This window comes from Argentina silus, assembly GCF_951799395.1.
Source record: "Argentina silus genome assembly, chromosome: 17".
Lineage (NCBI taxonomy): Eukaryota > Metazoa > Chordata > Actinopteri > Argentiniformes > Argentinidae > Argentina > Argentina silus.
The window spans coordinates 4,984,623-5,005,099 of record NC_139671.1 but is presented as its reverse complement, the minus strand read 5'-3'; the positions used below and the strand labels follow the sequence as shown (position 1 = coordinate 5,005,099).

The 20,477-nt window shown below is 42.5% G+C and overlaps 1 protein-coding gene across 1 annotated transcript; it reads right to left on the bottom strand.

The window, feature by feature from the left end:
- Window positions 1-577: 577 nt before the first annotated feature.
- On the bottom strand, window positions 578-10,148 carry chrna2b (cholinergic receptor, nicotinic, alpha 2b (neuronal); the record flags this gene model as incomplete). The annotated part of the gene is given in 7 exon segments (XM_083688423.1): window positions 578-703; window positions 972-2,136; window positions 2,932-3,041; window positions 3,297-3,341; window positions 6,713-6,864; window position 10,076; window positions 10,080-10,148. Coding segments are annotated over 7 exon segments (1,668 nt in total).
- Window positions 10,149-20,477: the final 10,329 nt, after the last annotated feature.

Below are 20,477 nucleotides of genomic sequence, written 5' to 3'. Positions count from 1 at the left end.
GGATGGCATTAATCATTGCTGTCAAGGTATCTCTTACATCAGAAAAGCCAGAAGTGTGTGTGAATGAGAATTACATTCGTCAGGAGTTTGTGTGTGTCAGTGTTCTAAATTTGTGATCCATGACTGCCATTAAGATACCAAGAAAATGCCAATTTAATTTCCGCTAAATGTGTCATACACACATTTTTAGGTTTTTCTGTTTATACAGTATTTATTATGCAGCACACATCGTTCAAAAATATTCTTAATATTGTTTCGCAGCAGTGTCAGGGAGAGAGAGAGAATTGGAAAATCTCAGTCATTAAAAAACAAATTCTCCACAATGCAAATGGTTTCAGAGTTCATACCAAGACAGTGCTCAGGTTTTAAGATTCTCCAGTAGAGCATACCCCCTACCCTTTTGAAGTGAAAAGTAGTCCTGATTTGGATAGCCACCACCACCACTTGTCCCTGCTTTTATTTTGAAGCAGTACATTGGTAGTGCTTACAGTACGCTAACCGTAGCATCGTCCATGGGTCATTGTGACCCCTTTTGGAGCAGTGTCTGGGTAGTGCCAGTGCCCGCTCTGGAACAGGCTTAGATCATGCCAGCCAGCCAAGGGGGAAGGAAGAGTCCAATGGTACCCAGCAGACATACGATAATGAACATCCACAGGAAGATCCGGTCTATCACCATGGCAACATACTTCCAATCTTCTTTCACCTGGGTGGAGAGGAGAGCAAGACACATAAATGACGGGCACTCATGGATAAGACCAAGTTTCTCAACATTAAATATTGTTTTTGCCTGTCAAATGTAACCTTACTTTTATCTAAGGTCATGTTTTGTCCACTTTTTAAACACTAGTCTCTCTGTTTGTTTCTTTGTTTGTCGTATTGTGTCTATTTCAGCCTGTTTGCCCAGTAAGGTTCTTTGATGTCCGTCCTTACAAATGCTGTACGTATTCAGGTGTCATTTCATTCATACTCACACTAAAGTCAGCATCCTCTGCCCTCAGGTGGTCTGCGATGTAGTGCACACCCTCCAGCGCACGTATAACACTAGCTGAAAGAGGGAATGGCGTATCTGACACCAAGTTATCAATCTTCGTCGGCCGCTGGGTGGGATTCACTCTGGCCCCAGGGAATTGTCTGTTCACCCCTCCACTCCCCTCTAGACGATTCTGAGGTGGTCCATGTTTCTGTTGGGTCGGCGGAGTAGAACCAGGGGGTCTGGGCGAAGGCGGACGGAAGGAGAAGTACGACGTGAGCGCTCCCAGCTCCAAGTCCTCATAGCAGCGCCTCAGTGGGTCGTCCACCGTGTTCCCATCCCGTTGCCAGTTCGCTGAAGTGCTGAGACAGGGACCTGGTCTGTGCGTAGCTGTTCGGCCCTGCCGTCGTGCCACTGCTGCCCCCTGCTGGAGAAGCAGCAACCTGCGTCGCCGTCCTTCTGGCGCAGGTCTCCGCATGAAAAGCCAGCGTGGGATCAGATCCAGGAACACAGAGTGGACCCAGCGTGGCATCTTGTGCGTACCGGGCGAGCGATGATGCACGTTGAGCACGAAGACGGTGATGACGATGGAGAGGGTGACGAAGATCATGGTGAAGAGGAGGTACTCGCCGATGAGCGGGATGACTAGCGACGTGGACGGAATGATCTCGGTGATGAGGAGGAGGAAAACGGTGAGGGACAGCAGCACCGAGATACACAGAGTAATCTTCTCCCCACAGTCTGAGGGTAAGTAAAACACCAGTACAGTCAAGCATGATATAAGCAGGCAGGGGATGATGAGGTTGATGGTGTAGAAAAGTGGAAGTCTTCTGATGATGAAGAAGTAGGTGATGTCTGGGTAGATCTCAATGCAGCAGTCGTACTTCTTGGTGTTGTAGGTTCCGTAGGCGTTGATGATGGCCCACTCCCCACTCTCCCAGTAGTTGTTGAGGTCAACTGTATTCTCAATGCGCTCGAGGTCGATCTTGGCCTTGTCGTATGTCCAAGAGCCAAACTTCATTTTACAGTTTTGCTGGTCGAAGGGGAAGAAGGTGACATCAATGCTGCAGGAGCTCTTGTAAATGGCAGGGGGGACCCAGAGTACCTTCCCTGTGTGGAAGAGGTGGGCTTTGGTCATGTGTGTCACTGCAAACTCACCATCAGCACTGGAAAAGTAGCAGAAGAGTTAGTTTGATTTAGTTAGATTAATGTACAAAAATGTTCTGAAGTAATTACATATAATCAATAAGTGTCTGCAAATGTCTCTAATTGCAGGTACAGTTAACAAAACATTATGAGGAGTCAATGTGGTAAATAGTACATTTCTCCCTTCATTGATCACCCATACAGGCCACGTTTCAATGTTCCACAAACCTCATCACTTCAAAAGTTTGTTTACAGAAAAAAACACATGGGATATTAGAAACCATTTGCTGAATAGTTACGATCTTCCTAGTATAATCTCCCCAAGTCATCTTCTCTATGGCAGACTTTCGAGAGATTGTGGAAAGTGGAACTTCATCATTAAATACTCTGTTTAATCTGCACTTTTGTTGTGAAAGTACAATTCATTTGGGTAGTGTAATGTTTATTAGAAGGAGCAGCTTACATCTTAATACATTACTGGTGATGGGCTTCGTATTTTAGTAAGTAGAACTGTAAATACAGCAGGTAAAATGGTCTCGTACGGCACTTTTTAGACAAATTATATCCAGAGTGTATCTTAGTTGAGATGGCGCAATGAGAAAAAGTATGCAACAGTATCATTTCAATTTGGTGGGATAGAGCTGCTGAGAAACCTTTCCTGTGATGGTGGAGCCACTAGATGGTGCAGTCTGCACAGTAACCAGGACTAACCAGGCAACATTATTACGGGCCCTGAGATTTTTCTGACCATGTGACCTGACCAGGAAAAACTCCTACTTATAGGCTAGAGAAACACCTTTGTCTACTTTACTCACTTGTTGTAGAGGACAATGTCGGGCACCCAGATGAGTTCCGAGGGCACTCTTATTGACGTCACATTGTCATAGTCTGAAGGCCTCCAGCGCAGCTTGTAGTCATTCCACTCCTGAAGGGACACAGGGAGAAGAATGGTCATTTGACATGACGAGTTTATATAAAAGAGTGTAAGTAATCCTTGGGACGTGGCAACTTCGCTCACAACCGCAATTCACATCTTACTGTAAGATCAGGGGTTTGTGCTTTCATAGAGATCATTGTACGGATTGAAACATTGTGACATCATGTTTGTTCCGGAGCAATAGAACATGATTCTTTATCGATGCCCTCTAAGAAAAAAAGATGAGCAAATCCGGCAACTCACCTGCTTCAGCCATACATTGGTCGTCATCATCTGGTTCTTCTCATCCTACAGAAGAGCAAAGGAGAAGAGAGTGAGAACAGAAGAGAGAGAGAAAAGAGGAGGATCAAAGAGAGTGAGAACAAGAAGACAGAGTGAGTGCATGTGCAAGAAAAACAAAAAGGAGAAAGGATGAGTCAGTCATAATGTTGGGTTTAGTCCAGGAGAATATGCAGGGGTTCTTAAGAGGGGTCAAGGAAGCCCTAAACATAGCCAACAGCATCTTCCCTTTAATATCCTGATGGGTGTCTTAAGTCTTATGCAGCAACTGCTGCTTTGAGGGGTCAAAGATCTGCTAATCTGGTTTTCTTCACGTTTTGGTTGCTGCTCTAGGTAACAAATTGCCAATACTGCATACAGTGCCTACGGAAAGTATTCACACCCCTTCACCTTTTCCACATTTTGTTGTGTTATAGACTCAATTTAAAATGGATTAAATGCATAGGAATCAATTACACACTGTGTGGATCAGGTTGTCATCACAAACTTAGCAAATGGAGAGGAACAAAACTGCTCAGGAATGCGATCCTGAGGCCTGTGGAGACTTACAAAAATCTACAAAGTTGAATGGTGGAGAGGAAAAAGCACAGTCGATGGGACAAAATCATCTCAGTCACTCTGCAAAATTGGTCTATAACCAAGTGGCCAAAAATAATCCCTTAATGGAAAGTAATCTTTCATATCCATAATTGTGTTTGCAACAATGAATTCAAGTGATACAGCAAAGAAAGTGGCTGGAAATGTGTTTATTTGGTTTTACTACAAAGCATTAAGTTTGGTGCAAATCCAACACATGAAATGCAGTTTCCGCACCATCTCTCGTGTGATGAATAGTGGTAGCTGCATCAAGTTATGGGTATGTTTGTCACTGGCAGGGACTGGGGAGTTTGTCAGGATCAATAGAAAATCATGAAATTTGCTACGTTGGTAGTGATATCCTAATCTACTACCTGTTTTCGCTTTGTCATTCTGGGGTATTGTGTGTGGATTGATGGCAAATTCTTTTAATTTAATCCATTTTAAATTGACTCTATAACACAACAAAATGTGGAAAAAGTGAAGGTCTGAATACTTTCCGAAGGCACTGTATACAGTATAGATAAAGGTTGCCTCAGGTGCTGCAGTGTACAAGTTCAATGTCGTTCCCTGAGGACTCTATGTCCTATTTAGGTCTGTGTATGTACCTCTTAAATATCATTTGGGTTGGTTTTCAGGTAAAAGTGACTAACTTTAAGGTTGTGAAAGAGCTGCCCAGGCCTCTTTTACATTTTTACATTTATGACATTTAGCAGACGCCTTTATCCAGAGCGACTTACAACAAATACATTTGTTTAAGTAACTGAATCATCTATCCGTCAGTCATCATAAAATAAAGTAATCTATGCTCAGACCAGGTTAGGGGTTAGGGCCATAGGCAGTCACACGGCTAGAAGAAGATTATTTTTATTTATTTATTAACAGGAGAGAAAGGGGGGTAGTGGGGGTGAAGAGGTCTTTAGGAGGGACCGCTAAGATGTAGCCTGAAGAGATGGATCTTCAATCTACGGCGGAAGATTGATATGTTACACCTCAACCTAACCTACTCTGTCGTGTGCATCAATGTGCTGCGTGCTACGAAGGCCGTCAGGCCGTCAGGCACAACAAGGCAAGATCACAGTGGACGGAACACGCTGCCCGTCTCTGAAATTGAGACAGAGCGTCCATTTGACAGCCTAGATGCATGCAGAGCCTTTTGACAGATGCAATTAGGACACCCAAACTGATTATAGTGGAAGAGATCTGTTTTTCACCTTGAACGTCACGCTTGCCACTTGGCAATGAGGATGCAGTCTAACACTTAACAGGCTTAAAAACAATAACTTAATCTATCGTGAACTGCAGAGCATAGGCAGTACAGGTCTAACTTGGTTGGAGGACTCTCCCAAACACATCTGACACACAGGTTATAAACCAACGGTTTAGGTTATTGACCAAAAGTGAGAACCTGTGTCAGTCTGCCACACAACCAATGAGAACACAGACATGATTAACTGGACAATAAGCAGTAGGGTTGGGTGACGTTGGGTTGGTAATCTGATCAGGATACGGATGGTTTGTTAATAAATACAAAAACACAAATACTTGCTCTTTTAGCAGCCAAATACACAAAAAAAGTGTCTATTGTCCAAGTGAAGAGCTCTCCTTCAAAAAGGTTACTGCTAAAATCTCAGTCTTTTATTAACATCTTATAGTAGTTTATTAGCCATGAGTTTTATACAGTAGAGGCCTTCCATGAGGCGGCTCCTGCTGAGAAGATGAGATCATTCTTGACTGAATAAGTAATCAGAATCTACACAGATGAATGTGTGTGTGTGTGTGTGTGTGTGTGTGTGTCTGTGTGTGTGTGTGTGTGTGTGTGTGTGTGTGTGTGTGTGTGTGTGTGTGTGTGTGTGTGTGTGTGTGTGTGTGTGTGTGTGTGTGTGTGTGTGTGAGAGAGAGAGAGTTACTGTGGCAACAAGACTCCTGCTCCTTGCTAATCATGCCCAGTGCTGTTTTATCATCAAGAAAGTGTAAACAATCATCCAAGCAGATAAATGAACAGGTGCAGAGTCAACTTCAGTTGATCAGTTGAACGCACACTGAACGTTGTCTTTTACAGGCTAGCCCTACTTGGCGTTTAACATTTGTAACATAATAAAATAGGAATTCTATGTTTGAAGGAGGCAAAAATGCAGCTACGTGCACTCCATCTCGGTTGACAAATGTCAATTAGAAACGATTGCATCTCGCCTCCGTTGAATTCAACCCTGAAAATGTTTAACTTTGCCAATGTGAAAAGACAGAACCAAAACAGGGTCAAACGTACGAGGAGAGACAGTATGAGGAGAGACAGTATGTGTGACTGTGAATGGCCACTAGGACTTTTCTTCCTTTCAATTGGTACCATGCTACTGATAAATCCCCTGAGATATTTCTGGAGGTTTTTTTTTCTAAAGGCTGCTTTTTATTAGTTTGTTTTTGCAATTTATTGGAATTGTTTCAGTTAGCTGGAGTTCATTAACTTACACCCATATACGTTGTAATTGTCGCTTGTGCCAATTCCCAATGGCAATATCATAGGGTAGCATCATGAATATCATGTGTTCATGAATATTGTGGGATTATCCTTTGCTTACCCCCAACATTGCATTTAACTTGCACTTTAATATAATGAGTTAAAAGTGTTAAAAAGAGCTCATTGTTAAACATGTGACTCACTCATTCAAACTCTCTATCTGGTCCTTCAGAAGAAGACTATTGGAAACACGAACGGTCACCCTCTTACACAAACAGACCGTTTCAGACAGTCAGGTTTTCCCTCGCTCTCTCTCTTCCTGCCCCCGAGCCCAGTCACCACTCACCACATCAATCAGCTGGGCTATGGAGAGGCCGAACTTGACGATCACCACGTCGGATATGTTTGGCACCGGCCTGGACCACTTGTTATAACCGATGAAGAGCCTCTTGAAGAGCTCATCCTCCGCGTGCGAGTGGGTCTTCTCATGACAGAAGACTACAAGGGGGCCATAGAAGACAAAGGTGTCAGTGTTTCATACCAAACCAACATACCAAAATCACTGATTGTTGTTTGTATCCCATACCCATATATGGGGTAAAAGCCTTCAGGTAGAAGACAGCCCCAGTTACAGTCAATGAAATGTAACACACACCAGCTGTAGGCCTGTATTGCCCACATGGCACATATAATCTGAATGCCAAATAAGTTTTAACCTCCAAAAAACGATAGATGTGAACTACTAGAACAAAATGTATGAGAAAATACAGCTTGTCCCAGAAAAAAAATGTAATGGGTGATGTGGACGTGTTTGTGCTAAAGCCATTTCGCCATTTATAAATGCAATTTCCAATCAGGGGATCAGTAGTAAGCTGCAGAAAACCGGTGAAATGGGATAAAATGAGTGCCTGAAAAAGTGTAGCTAGTGCTTTGTGTCAAAATCACTCAGCGCACCGGCTGAAAAGAGACAGCGATATAAAGGCAGGGGAGGAGTGTTGACAGGGACAGCACTCCACTTGTCGTCCATGGCAACGAATGACGCAGCCATCCTTAGCAAGTCCTCTCTTTGACCTGTCATAAGAGTTGTTGTTCGTTTGGCATGTGTGGTTTGACTCCTTCACAGTTTGGAGGCTTAATCTGGGCTAATTGACTCTGAGTTGGGAGTCTAGACAGATTTGAGGGGCGAGCTGACTGACTGACTGATCCTATTATTGTCAGGCCCAATGAACAGAACGTGGTAGGCAGGAACTCCACTCCCTTGGGGATTAGCATTCGCCCCTTCATCAATGTAATCAGATTCAATTACACACATCATTACTTGCAGCAGCTAACTGGAGGTTAGCAGTCAAAGGTGTCGAGCAAATCCCAGGCACACACATAGTGTTCAGCTGCATACTATTATTCAGTGCCAAAACTAAATATTTCAGTTACATTTTATGTTGTAACAAATAAATCAGCACATATAATCGGCATAATAAATACATTCAGTGAGTATTGTCAAATGTACTGTATATGTTCATGTTTGTGAATGAAGACCAATATTCTCTGTCAGAGATGTTGGTATCCTTATACAATAGATCACCCATTTATCATTCCTCGTTCCAACCTCTTATCCACTAATATCACATCTCTAACCAGCTTTTTTCAGTGAAAAAATATTTAAAAAAAACAAGCATTCTAAAAAATCAGCGTCAAACCATTGGGCACAATAATACAACAGGTCTATTCGGAAGCCATTGGGGATCCACCACCATTAACACTTAATCCTTGGGCAGTATTTGAGGGTTGTTGTGGTACCTAATGGATTGCACCACTATTAAGGGTCCCGAAAACAAGACCTTTTATTGGCTGCATCTGGCATGGTGTTCCCTCTGGAGACACGGTCGCTTAGCCGGGGGCCACACTGTTACCAGGTGGTGAGTCAGTCATGAGGACCACTACGGCATGTCATTATGGCCCCAGAAGTAGGCCAGCCAGCCCAGTGGAGGAAAGTCAGGAGAGTTTAAAATGGGAAACCTTACCACCTCAAAGCTGTTCCTGACCGGCCGGAATACATAAAATCTATAAAAGTGATTTATGGCCATTGAAAAATTACCTGGCTGAGGTTCTTTGAAAAGAGCAATAGAAAAAGTCTTCCCACTCTGGCACAACCATATTCCCACCAAGTTCTCAGTTGGAGCAGAAATCTTTAGAAAATATATGCGCTATTCCACTTTTGACAATGATGTCAGTAAGGCAACTCTACTGCAATTCAGGAGAAACCCTAAATAGTAAACATTTCTGACTGACATCAGGTGCAACCATCCAAAATGGTTCCCATATTTAGCCTATGTGCAGGCACATCTATACATTTATGTATTATTCCTGTAGAGCGCATTACATTGCATTTGTATATGAAATGTGCTCTAGAAGTAGTTTGATGTATTCCACTTTGATTTAAAAATGAGTGGCGTCGTTTTCTGTGATAACATTCTTCACGCAGCGCGCTCTTTTCTGGCGGTGCAGCACGCATGCATCAAACTTCAATCATGCGCTTGGTAGAAGCTCAGCGGTGACTGCGCATCTGGTCGCCCGTCTGGGAAGGACCAGCGCAGACCAGATGCGGCGCTTGACAAAAAGCCCCCAAGCGCCGGAGATCAAAGCTCTCCGTCAATGGAGACCTAAAATGAGATGACACCTCGGTTCCAGGCCTGGCGCTTGGATCTTGGACAATGCCCAAGCTGCTTGGCCAAAAATGGAGACTCGGGCAGAATTCAGGAGTAGAGAGCCCTGAGGAGTCAGCAACTTCTTCAGGCCAAACTGCTCTTGTTACAGTTCGGCTGTCCAACTCTATTTCGAAGTTCACAATTTCACAATGTATTGCACCCACCAATTTTTAAGTAGTGCATAAATAGGCAAACATTGTGGAGCGCTCGCGGCATCCTCTTTACGCCGTGCGTATATTAGCCGTGCCGCTCACAGACGCAGCGCGCCGCACGTGGATAATGTGGAGAGAATGTAACAATGTAACACCAGCACCACATTACTCGTAGTAAAGCCATTTTCGTATATCCACATTAAAAGCGATCAGGACAGGGGAGCGAAAATAACACAATGACAGATGAATGCATGAGAGGCAGGATTTCCATTGGCGTGGTGCGTCTGTAACAGTTGCTATATTAGCCTTGCCGCTCGCTGACGCAACCCCTGCGCACATACTGTGGATGGCGAAACTGATTAGAAGGTAAATCTTAATTATTTTTTCAACGCTCGAGCACGCTACGCGGGTACTGTGGAGTTACCTTATTCCCAGGAAAGCGCACAGGCTATTCAGGCGCAAGCAGGAAATAGAGGAACAGGCGCGAAACTACCGTTTTCCTCACAGTGCAAGGCTTTGGAACCAAGCGAGCCACAGCAGAACACGAAAAAAGTAATGGATTATAGTAGGTAATTTAGAGACATTTTCACAAGTGGTTAGTGGTTAATACGGCTTTAACCTCGTCCCCAGGCTCTTGCGCACAGCGCTGCGAAAGTGTCTGGGAACGAGACTAATAAATCTTATGATATTGATACATTGTGGAGATTAAATAAATAAGCTTATGACTCTTGCCTGACCTAGGCTATGCCGTTTTACCGTTAGCATAGACAAAAACTGCAACTGTTTTGTTCAAACTTACCTTTTACGGTGGAAAGTAAATCTAAGCCAAAAGAAAACAGAAAACAAACTTACTTTACTCACATAAGAAGAAACAACAGAGAACGGTGGTCCTCACTGAAAACAGGTGGTTGAATCCGCGTTCCATATTTTAGGCCGGGAGCGAATCAGCTTCTCTGAAAAGCATTTAGGTCGTTATATTCTCTTTGAAAAGGTTATCATGAAATCATGGCATGTTGAAAAATGGGCTCCCTTGTCAAATCTTTGGGTGCCCTCTCCTGTGTCATCTTCGCATGTGAGAGGCATACCAGGACAACTGGACCCGCTCTGTTTGGATATCTTGTATATGGGCGGGGAGAGTGTGACGTTACTCTAGTTTATGTCCCGTGGCTTCAGTGATGATTGCATTTGACTAAATAACTTTCTAGTGCGCCGTTTACACACCTTTCTGACCTCACCATTATTTTCAGTGTGCAGCTGTTTTACTATCCAAAAGACTGGCGCGAAAAATAGATGCTGCTGTCCATCTCTTGTTTGGAAATGCAAAACATAATCCAGTCGTTACATGGCATGGAATCCATACCTTTGATTACTAATTGATCCCTTTCTTGCCGCTCATCTCACTTGCACACGGAGCCAAGACTGGGGAACTTTCACGCTCCTCTTCTAATCTGTACATTCAGGAGCTCTTAAGCATTTGGTGTCCATACTCTCGTCGTTATGACATTATTAAACGGATCAAAAAATGTAAGTCCATTATCATTTCAAGTCGGAGCGCTCTTTAGTCACCATAGCCTGTTAGGCTGCACCAGGCAGCTGCTGTGCTGAGAGGAAGCTGTGAGGCATTGACAGTGTTTGCTCCGTCCTGACCATCCTGTCCCTCTCTACTCCACCGACTCAGTACATCCCATCTCTGTACTCATTACGTTGCCCATATGTGGGCAATAGAGGAGGGACTTCAGGCTGGTTCCTGCTTACCATCAAGCCTCACCAAGTTGTGTCTATGTAAAACAGGCGCGTAGTTATTCAAAAGATAAAATGGGGATAATGGGAGAACATTTAATGTCATTGCAGCGCAGAAAAAACACTCTTTTTGAGCACAATTTCCTCTAGGAAAAATGAGAAAAAAATGAGAAAAAAGTGGAGTTTGTACTTCTACGAGAATAATATAATGGTTTAAGATGCAAAGCAGTCATAGTCTATTCAAGTTAATAACTTATTAACATGACTATGGAGAGAATGGATCGTTGACATACAGTATAGGATGGACTCGCAGCTGAATAAATGGGTGATACCTGCTATTACTCTGCGAAACAGCTAGAGGGCAGAGCAGGTGAATAAATCTGTGACAATGCTGATATGATTCCTTTGGTTAAAAACGTACTTGAGATCGAATTATTCGTCTTGATATTAATTCTGTCTGAATTATCATTCAGACAATTGAGACCGTGTCATTGAAAAATTCATGCAATCCCATTTGTGTTATCTCCTACGAGGACAGATCTTCACATAGTACAAGTCAGAGCATTTAGAGAACACATTTAACACTTTAACGATAAAAAAACATAGATACCTTAAACATAGACCTTTTATTTTCACAGCTGGATTACATCAAACAAGTATGACATAGATTGGGTTTTTCCGTGACATATAATTTCATAATTGCAAATGGAAAAGCATATCTCTTTTTGACACAGAGAACATTAGTAGACAACTGAACCTGATACTGAAGTTGAAACTCTCCTACTGAGTTTGACTGAATAAGTCAAGCTGTCCTGAGAGCAGCCAGGGTCTGTTTGTGTTTTCTAACCCCTTAAACAGGATGGAGCTAAATCATTTCATGTCTGTTGAACTCTGAGGGGAATGGGGTCAAAGCAACTCTAGACTCTCTCCACAGCCTAGGTTAAGGTTAGAAACTTTTATACAAGATTAAAATAACTCAACAATCACCATACCCTCCTTACCAAGTCCTATCTTTCTCTGGCAAGCACATTTCCATCACATGACCCCTGTAAGCCATTTCAATAAAGCCCCATTGCTTGTTTGATGTGCAAAGTCCACAATAGCAAGTTGTTCACATACAGTGACAACTTAAATCATGTGTTCATTAAATCAGTGACCGTAATGATTCTGCACAAATTCCCCACCAATTATTCTATCTCATTGATCTGTCAATTCACTGTCCACTTACATTGATCGGAACATTCCAGTCTAAGCATGTTTTGGAGAATTCCATGGATTTCCAGAGAAAAAGAGCTGAGCCACAGATGGAGTTGCACTGTTTTAGTGGATGGACACACATGGACGTTTTGCTCCAGAGTAGAGATAGGGAGGGAGAGCTACAAAGGGCTCTCCTTAGTGATGGACGGGGAGTGTGTCTTTCAGCTGCTTGGTGAATGAGGCATGCAGGGCCTGTGATGAGATCTCCAGCCTGCTGGCGATGTCTGCTGCTGCACGAAGCATGCCTTCAAAGGCCAAGGACTCCTCTTTGATTCTGCTCAGAGAGACAAACAGCCAGCGCCAAGGGGAGGAAGAGGGGAAGGGGTGGAGACAGGGATGGGGGGAAATTAGGTTGACAGGTGATAAAGAGAAAGTTAGGAACACACTAAATGGGGAGCGAGGAGGAGGACAGGTACCAGGCCGCTAATTTGGATCTGAATCAACTTACAAATGGACAGGGGTTTCCTGTCTTCACGTTAATATGATCAAATACATGACTACATATCCACCTGGCTGCCTTTCTTTTCCTCTCATGTCTCTCGTTCCATTATTACCTCAAGTACGTTACCGTAACACTCTAGGCTTGCTCTTTTGGAATTTAGGCCTGTTTCTTTGATAAGCTCTTCACTTGATATCATTGATCGAGTGACTAACTGGTTTCTCCCACTCACTTCTGTCTCCCTGTGAGGGCCTCCAGTACATCTCCCTCCAGTTGGCCCTCCAGATCTTCCACCACCTTCTGCACCACCCCCTCGCAGATCTGGTGGTCCTCCCTGATGCCTACAAGGTTCTCCTGGATCACATCCTCATAGCTCTGCTCCCCCAGCTCTGCGCCCACATACTGGACCAGGTTCTCCACTACCGCCTGGTTCCCGTGCTGAATGGCTTTCAGGTAGGCCAGCGCCTCTTTCTTGGCCTTAAGGCGTCGGGCTGAGGTCTGACTGGTGCTGAAGTGGACAGAGCATTCATCTGGGTTTTTTGGCTGGTAGTCCAGTGGAGGTGGTGGTGATGGTGTGACTGAGGCTTCATTTTTTGTCTTTGCAGGTTCATCTCCCACCTCCTGGGAGGTGTTGGCAGCGAGGATTGCCATGGAGACGCTGAAGCCCGAGCCCCAGTCACCGTCGCCGTCCCCACTTTGGCAGAAGCCCGGTGTTACCGTGGATACCCAGAGCAAGGTGGCCAGCGTCCAGCAGCGCCACATTGTGACCTAGAGAAGAGGATGGAAGAGAAGGTGAGTGACCTCATATGACCTCTGTGACCACGACTCCCCATACAAGATGGTGAGGTCCTTAGAGAACAAGTGGTTTGCACTTTTTTGCAATCTATCGATTTCCAGGAATCACCTTGATTTTTCGAAGAGAAGTAGCGGCTGACTTCTGACACAGACAAAGACGGTACAAAGCAATTATGTTGAACTTGTTAGTGTTTTTGTCATGTAGCTATTACATTGCATTGTAATGTAACTCGCCATGTTGGGTTAGGGTTAGGGTCAGGGTTAGGGTTAGAGTTAGGGTTAGGGTTATTAACCTTATTCTCGACCTATTAACCCTATTCTCGACCTATTTTGCATGTCATCCCTCCTCTCTCTCCCATCCTTCCTGTCAATCTCTACTGTCTCTATCCCAATAAAGCAGAAATGCCCTAAAAATATATTTAAAAAAAACAAACAAGTGAAACATTTTGCTTGTTTGTATTGGATGTCATGCTATAAGGTAACATCATATCACTCAATACTTAACTTGCGTTAAAAAGGTAAGTTAACTGTGAGTGTTTAGTAAGTACTCCAGAGGCTATTAACAAAAACGTAACGTTACGCAAACTTTTTAATTGCCCACTGTCACAGGCAATTCTCACAATGAGTGAATGTAGTCTGTAATCTGTCCTCTAACACCATTCCAAATAATCACAGCAGCAGTCAGCTCTGAGTCATAGAAGGGCGTAAACACAGTAAAGTGAACCTGATGATTACATGATTCTGTCTAGTGAATCCAATTAACTCATTAACTGTTCATTATTTCCATTAACTGTTCATTATTTCTAAAGCTCAGTGTTGTTTGCCTGACAAGTAGAGCCCTTGAGAGTGTGTGTTCCATTGCATCCTAACTTTCTACTCCATTTTTCTTTTTATTTATTTACATAAAAACATTTTATTTGCGAAAGGCTAATATGTCAGATTCACTGTATGATACGCAAAGCTTTTTTTCTTACTTTGACATACCCCCGAAGCTCCCTAACAATGCATGCTTTTTGTACATTTTGTACTGTTGTTAGTGCTGCTAGCCCTGTTTCTGCTACAATTTCCTATCTTTGTGATTTAAAGGCCACAATATGTGCTGGAGTGATGAATAGAGCAAGGGGTTTTGCCAACCCTGAAAGAAGATCACGTGTGTGGAATTGGCCTCTGATGAAAAACCACTAGTCCGCCTCAGTCCCTGAGGGTGGCTCTGTCTTCAGTTTTTTTATTTTATTTCAGTCAGTGATTGTGTACAATTAGTGCTCTGACTCCTAGGAAATCATCAAAACAAGTGAGGGTAATTGCACCAGCAGAATCCCTTGAGGATTGTTAGTTAAAGTCACCTGATTTATTGGCATCGTCCACCAGGTAAAAGTACTGTATTTAAAAACGCTCTTCAACTCAGTGGAATAAGCAAATATCCGTCCTCTGAACAAAGAGGTACTGAGAGTAGCGTACACACCTGAGAAGAGGTGCTATCTGTACAATACAACTAGCTTTGCTCAATGTTAGTTGGTGTTCACATTTGTAGTCTTTGCAACAAATACAGTACAGCATGTACTGTATGTAGACCAAAATTCTTTGACAGTCTGCGGTGGGCATGTGGCGGAAGGATTAGTAATGTTATGCGAGGCATGCGGCTGCATTTGGGACTAAGACGTAACCCCATTGAGAGAGCTTTGTGTGGCCCCAAACATACTGTAAGAGTTGCAGGTCATTCAAGTAACTTCTACACCTCGACACATCATATGTCTTATGAAGATGTAGACACGTGAGGCAAGCTGGTCTTTGTTGCGTACACTAAAACAAGTTATTTCTCACAAAAGCAGGGGATTCCGTGTCATTACAGCTGTCTATTTTTCTATCTGGAGTGGGGAGACAAACAACCTATTCACTGTCACTTCACACACTGTCATCTATTGAACACAATACCTATCGTATCAACACTCCTCAGCATCTGGAAACATATCTGTAATGCGATACGTGCCCAAGAATGTGGAGGCAGAGAGAACTGCAGCAGTTTTTCCGCTGTCCATGCACATTTGGTTTTGGTGGTAACCCGGTCAGTTTTCTTTTTTTAAGGTGGACCCGTAACTATTCAATTCCTTACTTTCTGAGCAGCTTTATGTCAAACCTTTCTGAAACATCTGAGAAATTAGTGAATAGTTTTGGAGACTGGCACACAAATCCATAGTAAGATGTTACTGAATGACCACTACACATACTGTATTATTAGTGTTTGTGTGGGTTATCATCGTAAAGCTGTCTATTTCTTCAAAGATGAACTGCGGTGCAGGGTCGTAAAACCCCCCCACTGTTGGCTGCTCTTCCCATCACCCCTGTTTCTGATTACTTTAAATGGTGACCTCAGAGATGTTACGGAGGTTGTGGGGCCTTTAAACCAACCCAGACTGCAAGCAGACATACAGTACACACGGCGGATGTCTACAGTATGTTGGGTAGGGCAATACATTTCATTCTTTTTGATTGACGTGTACAGCACGGGGGATGGTTATGGATATAATCTCTAGCCCATTGAACTGATACAGTTTTAATTAGTATATTGCGTGGATCTAGATGCACTGATGAGGGTATGTATTTCCTCGATAACTATGGTTGAATAATTAACAACCCCTTGAAAAATAAATTAGTTTACCCAAGGAAACCAATCTTATTGGTTCTCTTGTTATTGCAACATTGCAACATGCATATTGGATGAATCTATGAAGCTTATAATATACACAATATCCAGGTATAGTATAGTTTGTTGGGAAAGACTACTACTAACTACAGTAATATACTGTAATAGCTAGTGTTTGACACAGTGTGTACATACAGCACAGTAGCAGATATGAAGATATATTTCAGGATCAGATTTGTGGCCGTACAAAATTGTGATTTGATCTAGATAAAACACTGTTAGTTGGTACTGCAACAGTAAACACACCTGTCATTAAATGGAGGTGTGTTGGGATACAATAAGAAAATACGTAGCTGGGATCGAATCATCCCTGAGTACTTCAAGTATCCTATCTACTACCTACATTAAGTATCCTATCTACTACCTACGTTAAGTATCCTATCTACTACCTACATTAAGTATCCTATCTACTACCTACGTTAAGTATCCTATCTACTACCTACGTTAGGTATCCTATCTACTACCTACGTTAAGTATCCTATCTACTACCTACGTTAGGTATCCTATCTACTACCTACGTTAAGTATCCTATCTACTACCTACGTTAAGTATCCTATCTACTACCTACGTTAAGTATCCTATCTACTACCTACGTTAAGTATCCTATCTACTACCTACGTTAAGTGTCCTATCTACTACCTACGTTAAGTGTCCTATCTACTACCTACGTTAAGTATCCTATCTACTACCTACGTTAAGTATCCTATCTACTACCTACGTTAAGTATCCTATCTACTACCTACGTTAAGTATCCTATCTACTACCTACGTTAAGTATCCTATCTACTACCTACGTTAAGCATCCTATCTCACAACAACACAAATGAGTCAAACTGCAACATTTGAAGATCAAACTAATTCAAACAGTTATTCTGACCTTTGCCTTTTACTGCGAGAGCCTACTTTCTCATAAAACAAACCTCATTCCTTAGAATAACTAAATGCCATGCCAAATGACAGAATAATACCAATTTGGGATCTCAAATGTGCCTTTATTGCATTTCTATTCGATTGCAGTCTTCACAGTAAAAGGATACATAATGACATTTGCTCTGTCTCTGTTTTAGGGCATGCTAAAGAGCATTCATGGTCCCCTATGTCTCAGATGGATTAGAGCAATAGCCTCTGTCTGTGTAAAATGTCTGCACACTCTCCATAATAGATTTATATGGATAATTATAAAGGGTTACACTCTCCATAAACATTTGGCTTTGCTTCTGCAGTTAGTTGGATGGCAAGGCAACATTGGCTTAGAAGAATGGCTCTGTCTTTTTTAAGTGTTTTTTATAGGACGGCTTGTCTGTGGTCTTGAAATAGCAAATTGTCCACTAGTGATAATTAATTGCTTACCAGACAAACACAGAGGAAAAAAAGACATAAGGGGTTCTGCCACTAGCAGAGTACAAAATTAGGCGATGATGCCATTCCTGGCCTAAGGTGACCCCCCCCCCCCCCCATCTCTTAAATGGCTTCCTCTTTAGTTCATCTAATGACAGCTAGGACTCTGTAGCCACCAAATGACACTTGCACTCAAAATTATATATTGTAACAGTCACTTTCACAGTCTGGCTAAAATAGCTGAGGAAAAAACGTAATCTCTGTCGTATTTTTCTGGCTTAGCACTGTAGGTTCCACCTGTAAAGGCCTCCACAGGTGTGCGTCAGAGCACTACACATCACTCAACCCATGGGATGTTGCCATGACAACAAGCTCTTCGGCTGAAACCCTCTGCTTGCTATTGTGAGAGATTGAGGCCGAAGAAGGTCAACGCTGATTTACTATAACAAATTATGTGGTCATAAATTTCTGGCCAAAACTTTAATACGAGTTCATGCTTGACAACCTCCTAGACAGACAGACAGACCGAGGCTGCCTGACATAAGCACACGAACACACACTGCATTGATCACAAACATTAGGCCAAGTTTCTTTGAAAGCACCAATACAAATCCATACTATATTTCTTTCTATTTGCCAGCCAATCCAGATTAAAGAAAGTTTGATGATATATTCATAATAGCCTAAGATTGTACGTCACCAACTGTTTATCCCATGGTAATGGGATACGGTATTGGGACGGTTACAGTATAAACGTCAGGTTTTCTGCTCTACACTTAAGAGACAAAATGATCAAACAGAGTCTAGACTAATTTAAACGAAACCAATTTAGACTAATCTAAACTAAACCACAACTAAATAGAATAATTAAATAAACATACCTAAGTCGTGTGACTTTTCAAAGTCAAACAGCTACTTCCAGGTTTTCTGTCAAGTGAAACGGTTTTAAAAGGTCCCGGGCTACCATTCACAAGCTCAGAGAGCAAATACCCACTTTGTTTCTTACTTCATTCCTTCTACTCAGAGAAAAAAAAAAAATCACTCTCTGTCTCTGTCTCTCTCTCTCTCTCTCTCTTACACACACACACACACACACACACACACACACACACACACACACACACACACACACACACACACACACACACACTCACTCACTCACTTAGGGGCCGGGTGGAGAGCGTGGTCGTCTGTGTGCCCTGTCTGGTGCTGCGAGGGGAGGGGATGTTTGTAGAAAGGGCTGAAACTCAATGATTTCTTTCTTTGCGGTAGAAAGAGGGGGCTGGAAAAGGGAGGGGTGGTGGCCGAGTAATCTAGTTCACATCTGTGCACTCTGATGGGGGATAGATGAGGTTTGAGGAAGGGGGAAGCCCTTTTTATGACCCGGCCACATATCCATTCCCCCAAACTCTTAAACAAAAAGAGGTAGGTAGGTATGTGAAAAGTATTTTTGAAAGATAAATAAAACTAACTAACTCATCAGCACTCTCTAGGCATCTGCACTTTGCAAGCGTGTGCAAAGGGGACTGTGAGCGGCACACAATGTTTAGGATAGAGGCAGAAACAAATGTCAAAAACAAATGTCAGCTCGATGAGCAGCATATTTTTCGAGACTACTGTTCAGTTAGTTTCATGAAATCACACAGAAAGCTTTCTGAAAGGAATGGCCCTAGTTTATCTATCCAGGAGATTCTCAGATAGTATAGGATAATTGTGGCCATTTTTGGAAAATGCAGTCTTTGGAACACTGAGTACCAAAGAGGAATTGTGAACTCTGAAATGGCACTTTAATGTACTGTGTTATAGTCTGCAGTGAGCAAAACTTTTCAAACTGGTCCTCACCACACAATCAACTCAATATGTGAAACCTACAGGACCTTCTCAGCATTTAAAATCTAATTAAAATCTCTCATCTACCTGTGGGCAAGATGGCCTTTATCAAGCATGACAGTGGAAATAACCCTGAGCCATGTTTAGTCTGTATGCATGTGCAAGGTGCTCAATCACACCCCAAAGGACAGGAGGAAACCATATGGAGCCTACAGTTTTTCATACAAAGTTTAAATAGTGTCTTACAGCTGGCAATGAAATCCAAGACATCTTCATTGAAAATGGTGTGTGATGCAGCCAAGGAAATTGGGAAGGGGGTTAGAAAAAGCAGGCAACAATAGGAGCTGTATGAGACATTGTCTTCTCAATTATTTTTTTAATGGAATTTGCTCAGAATAAGGGGAAAATGTCTTATTGTCAAAATGGTGAATCATCAACGCTAACAGATACACATAAGTCTAAATTAAACAAGTGCACCTACAGTATGCATATGTATATACAGAGGAAATAGATGATGAGATCCAGTGTGTTTTCTTATCGGTCAACAATGACAACTTGACAAACATGCCTTCAAAATATCAAGCTCTACTGACATGATACTCAACGATTTTGACGGCAGAGAGAGAGAAACCCCAGATAAAATAATATGATTTTGCCGAAAAATATTATTTAATCTGATAGAGAGGCATGTTTTTCCACTCTTAATGTGCTATATTCTGGCACTGTGCTGGGAATCCCTTAGTTTAGATTATAGGGCTTTGATAGGTTGATCTCTGAGTGGAACACATATCTTCCTGTGTAAAAGAAGGGGGAGATGAACTATGCAGCGACCCAGACCCTCTCCTGTCAGTGACAGCACACACGCTCCTACAGTACAGGGAAGGGGGCTTGATCTGTATATTTATTGTATATATATATATATATACCAGCATCGTGTGGGCTAATAGTTACAGTGGTAGCACAGCTAGCTACCTGTGGGCAAGATGGCCTTTATCAAGCATGACAGTGGAAAGAACCCTAAGCCAGGTTTAGTCTACATGCATGTGCAAGGACTGGGTTTCAATGTTCCCGTGTTTATCGTCCTCTAAATGTGTAAAATGAATTTTCATCAAATCATTAAAATAGGCTGAACCATCCCTTTAATTCTGTTCAAAC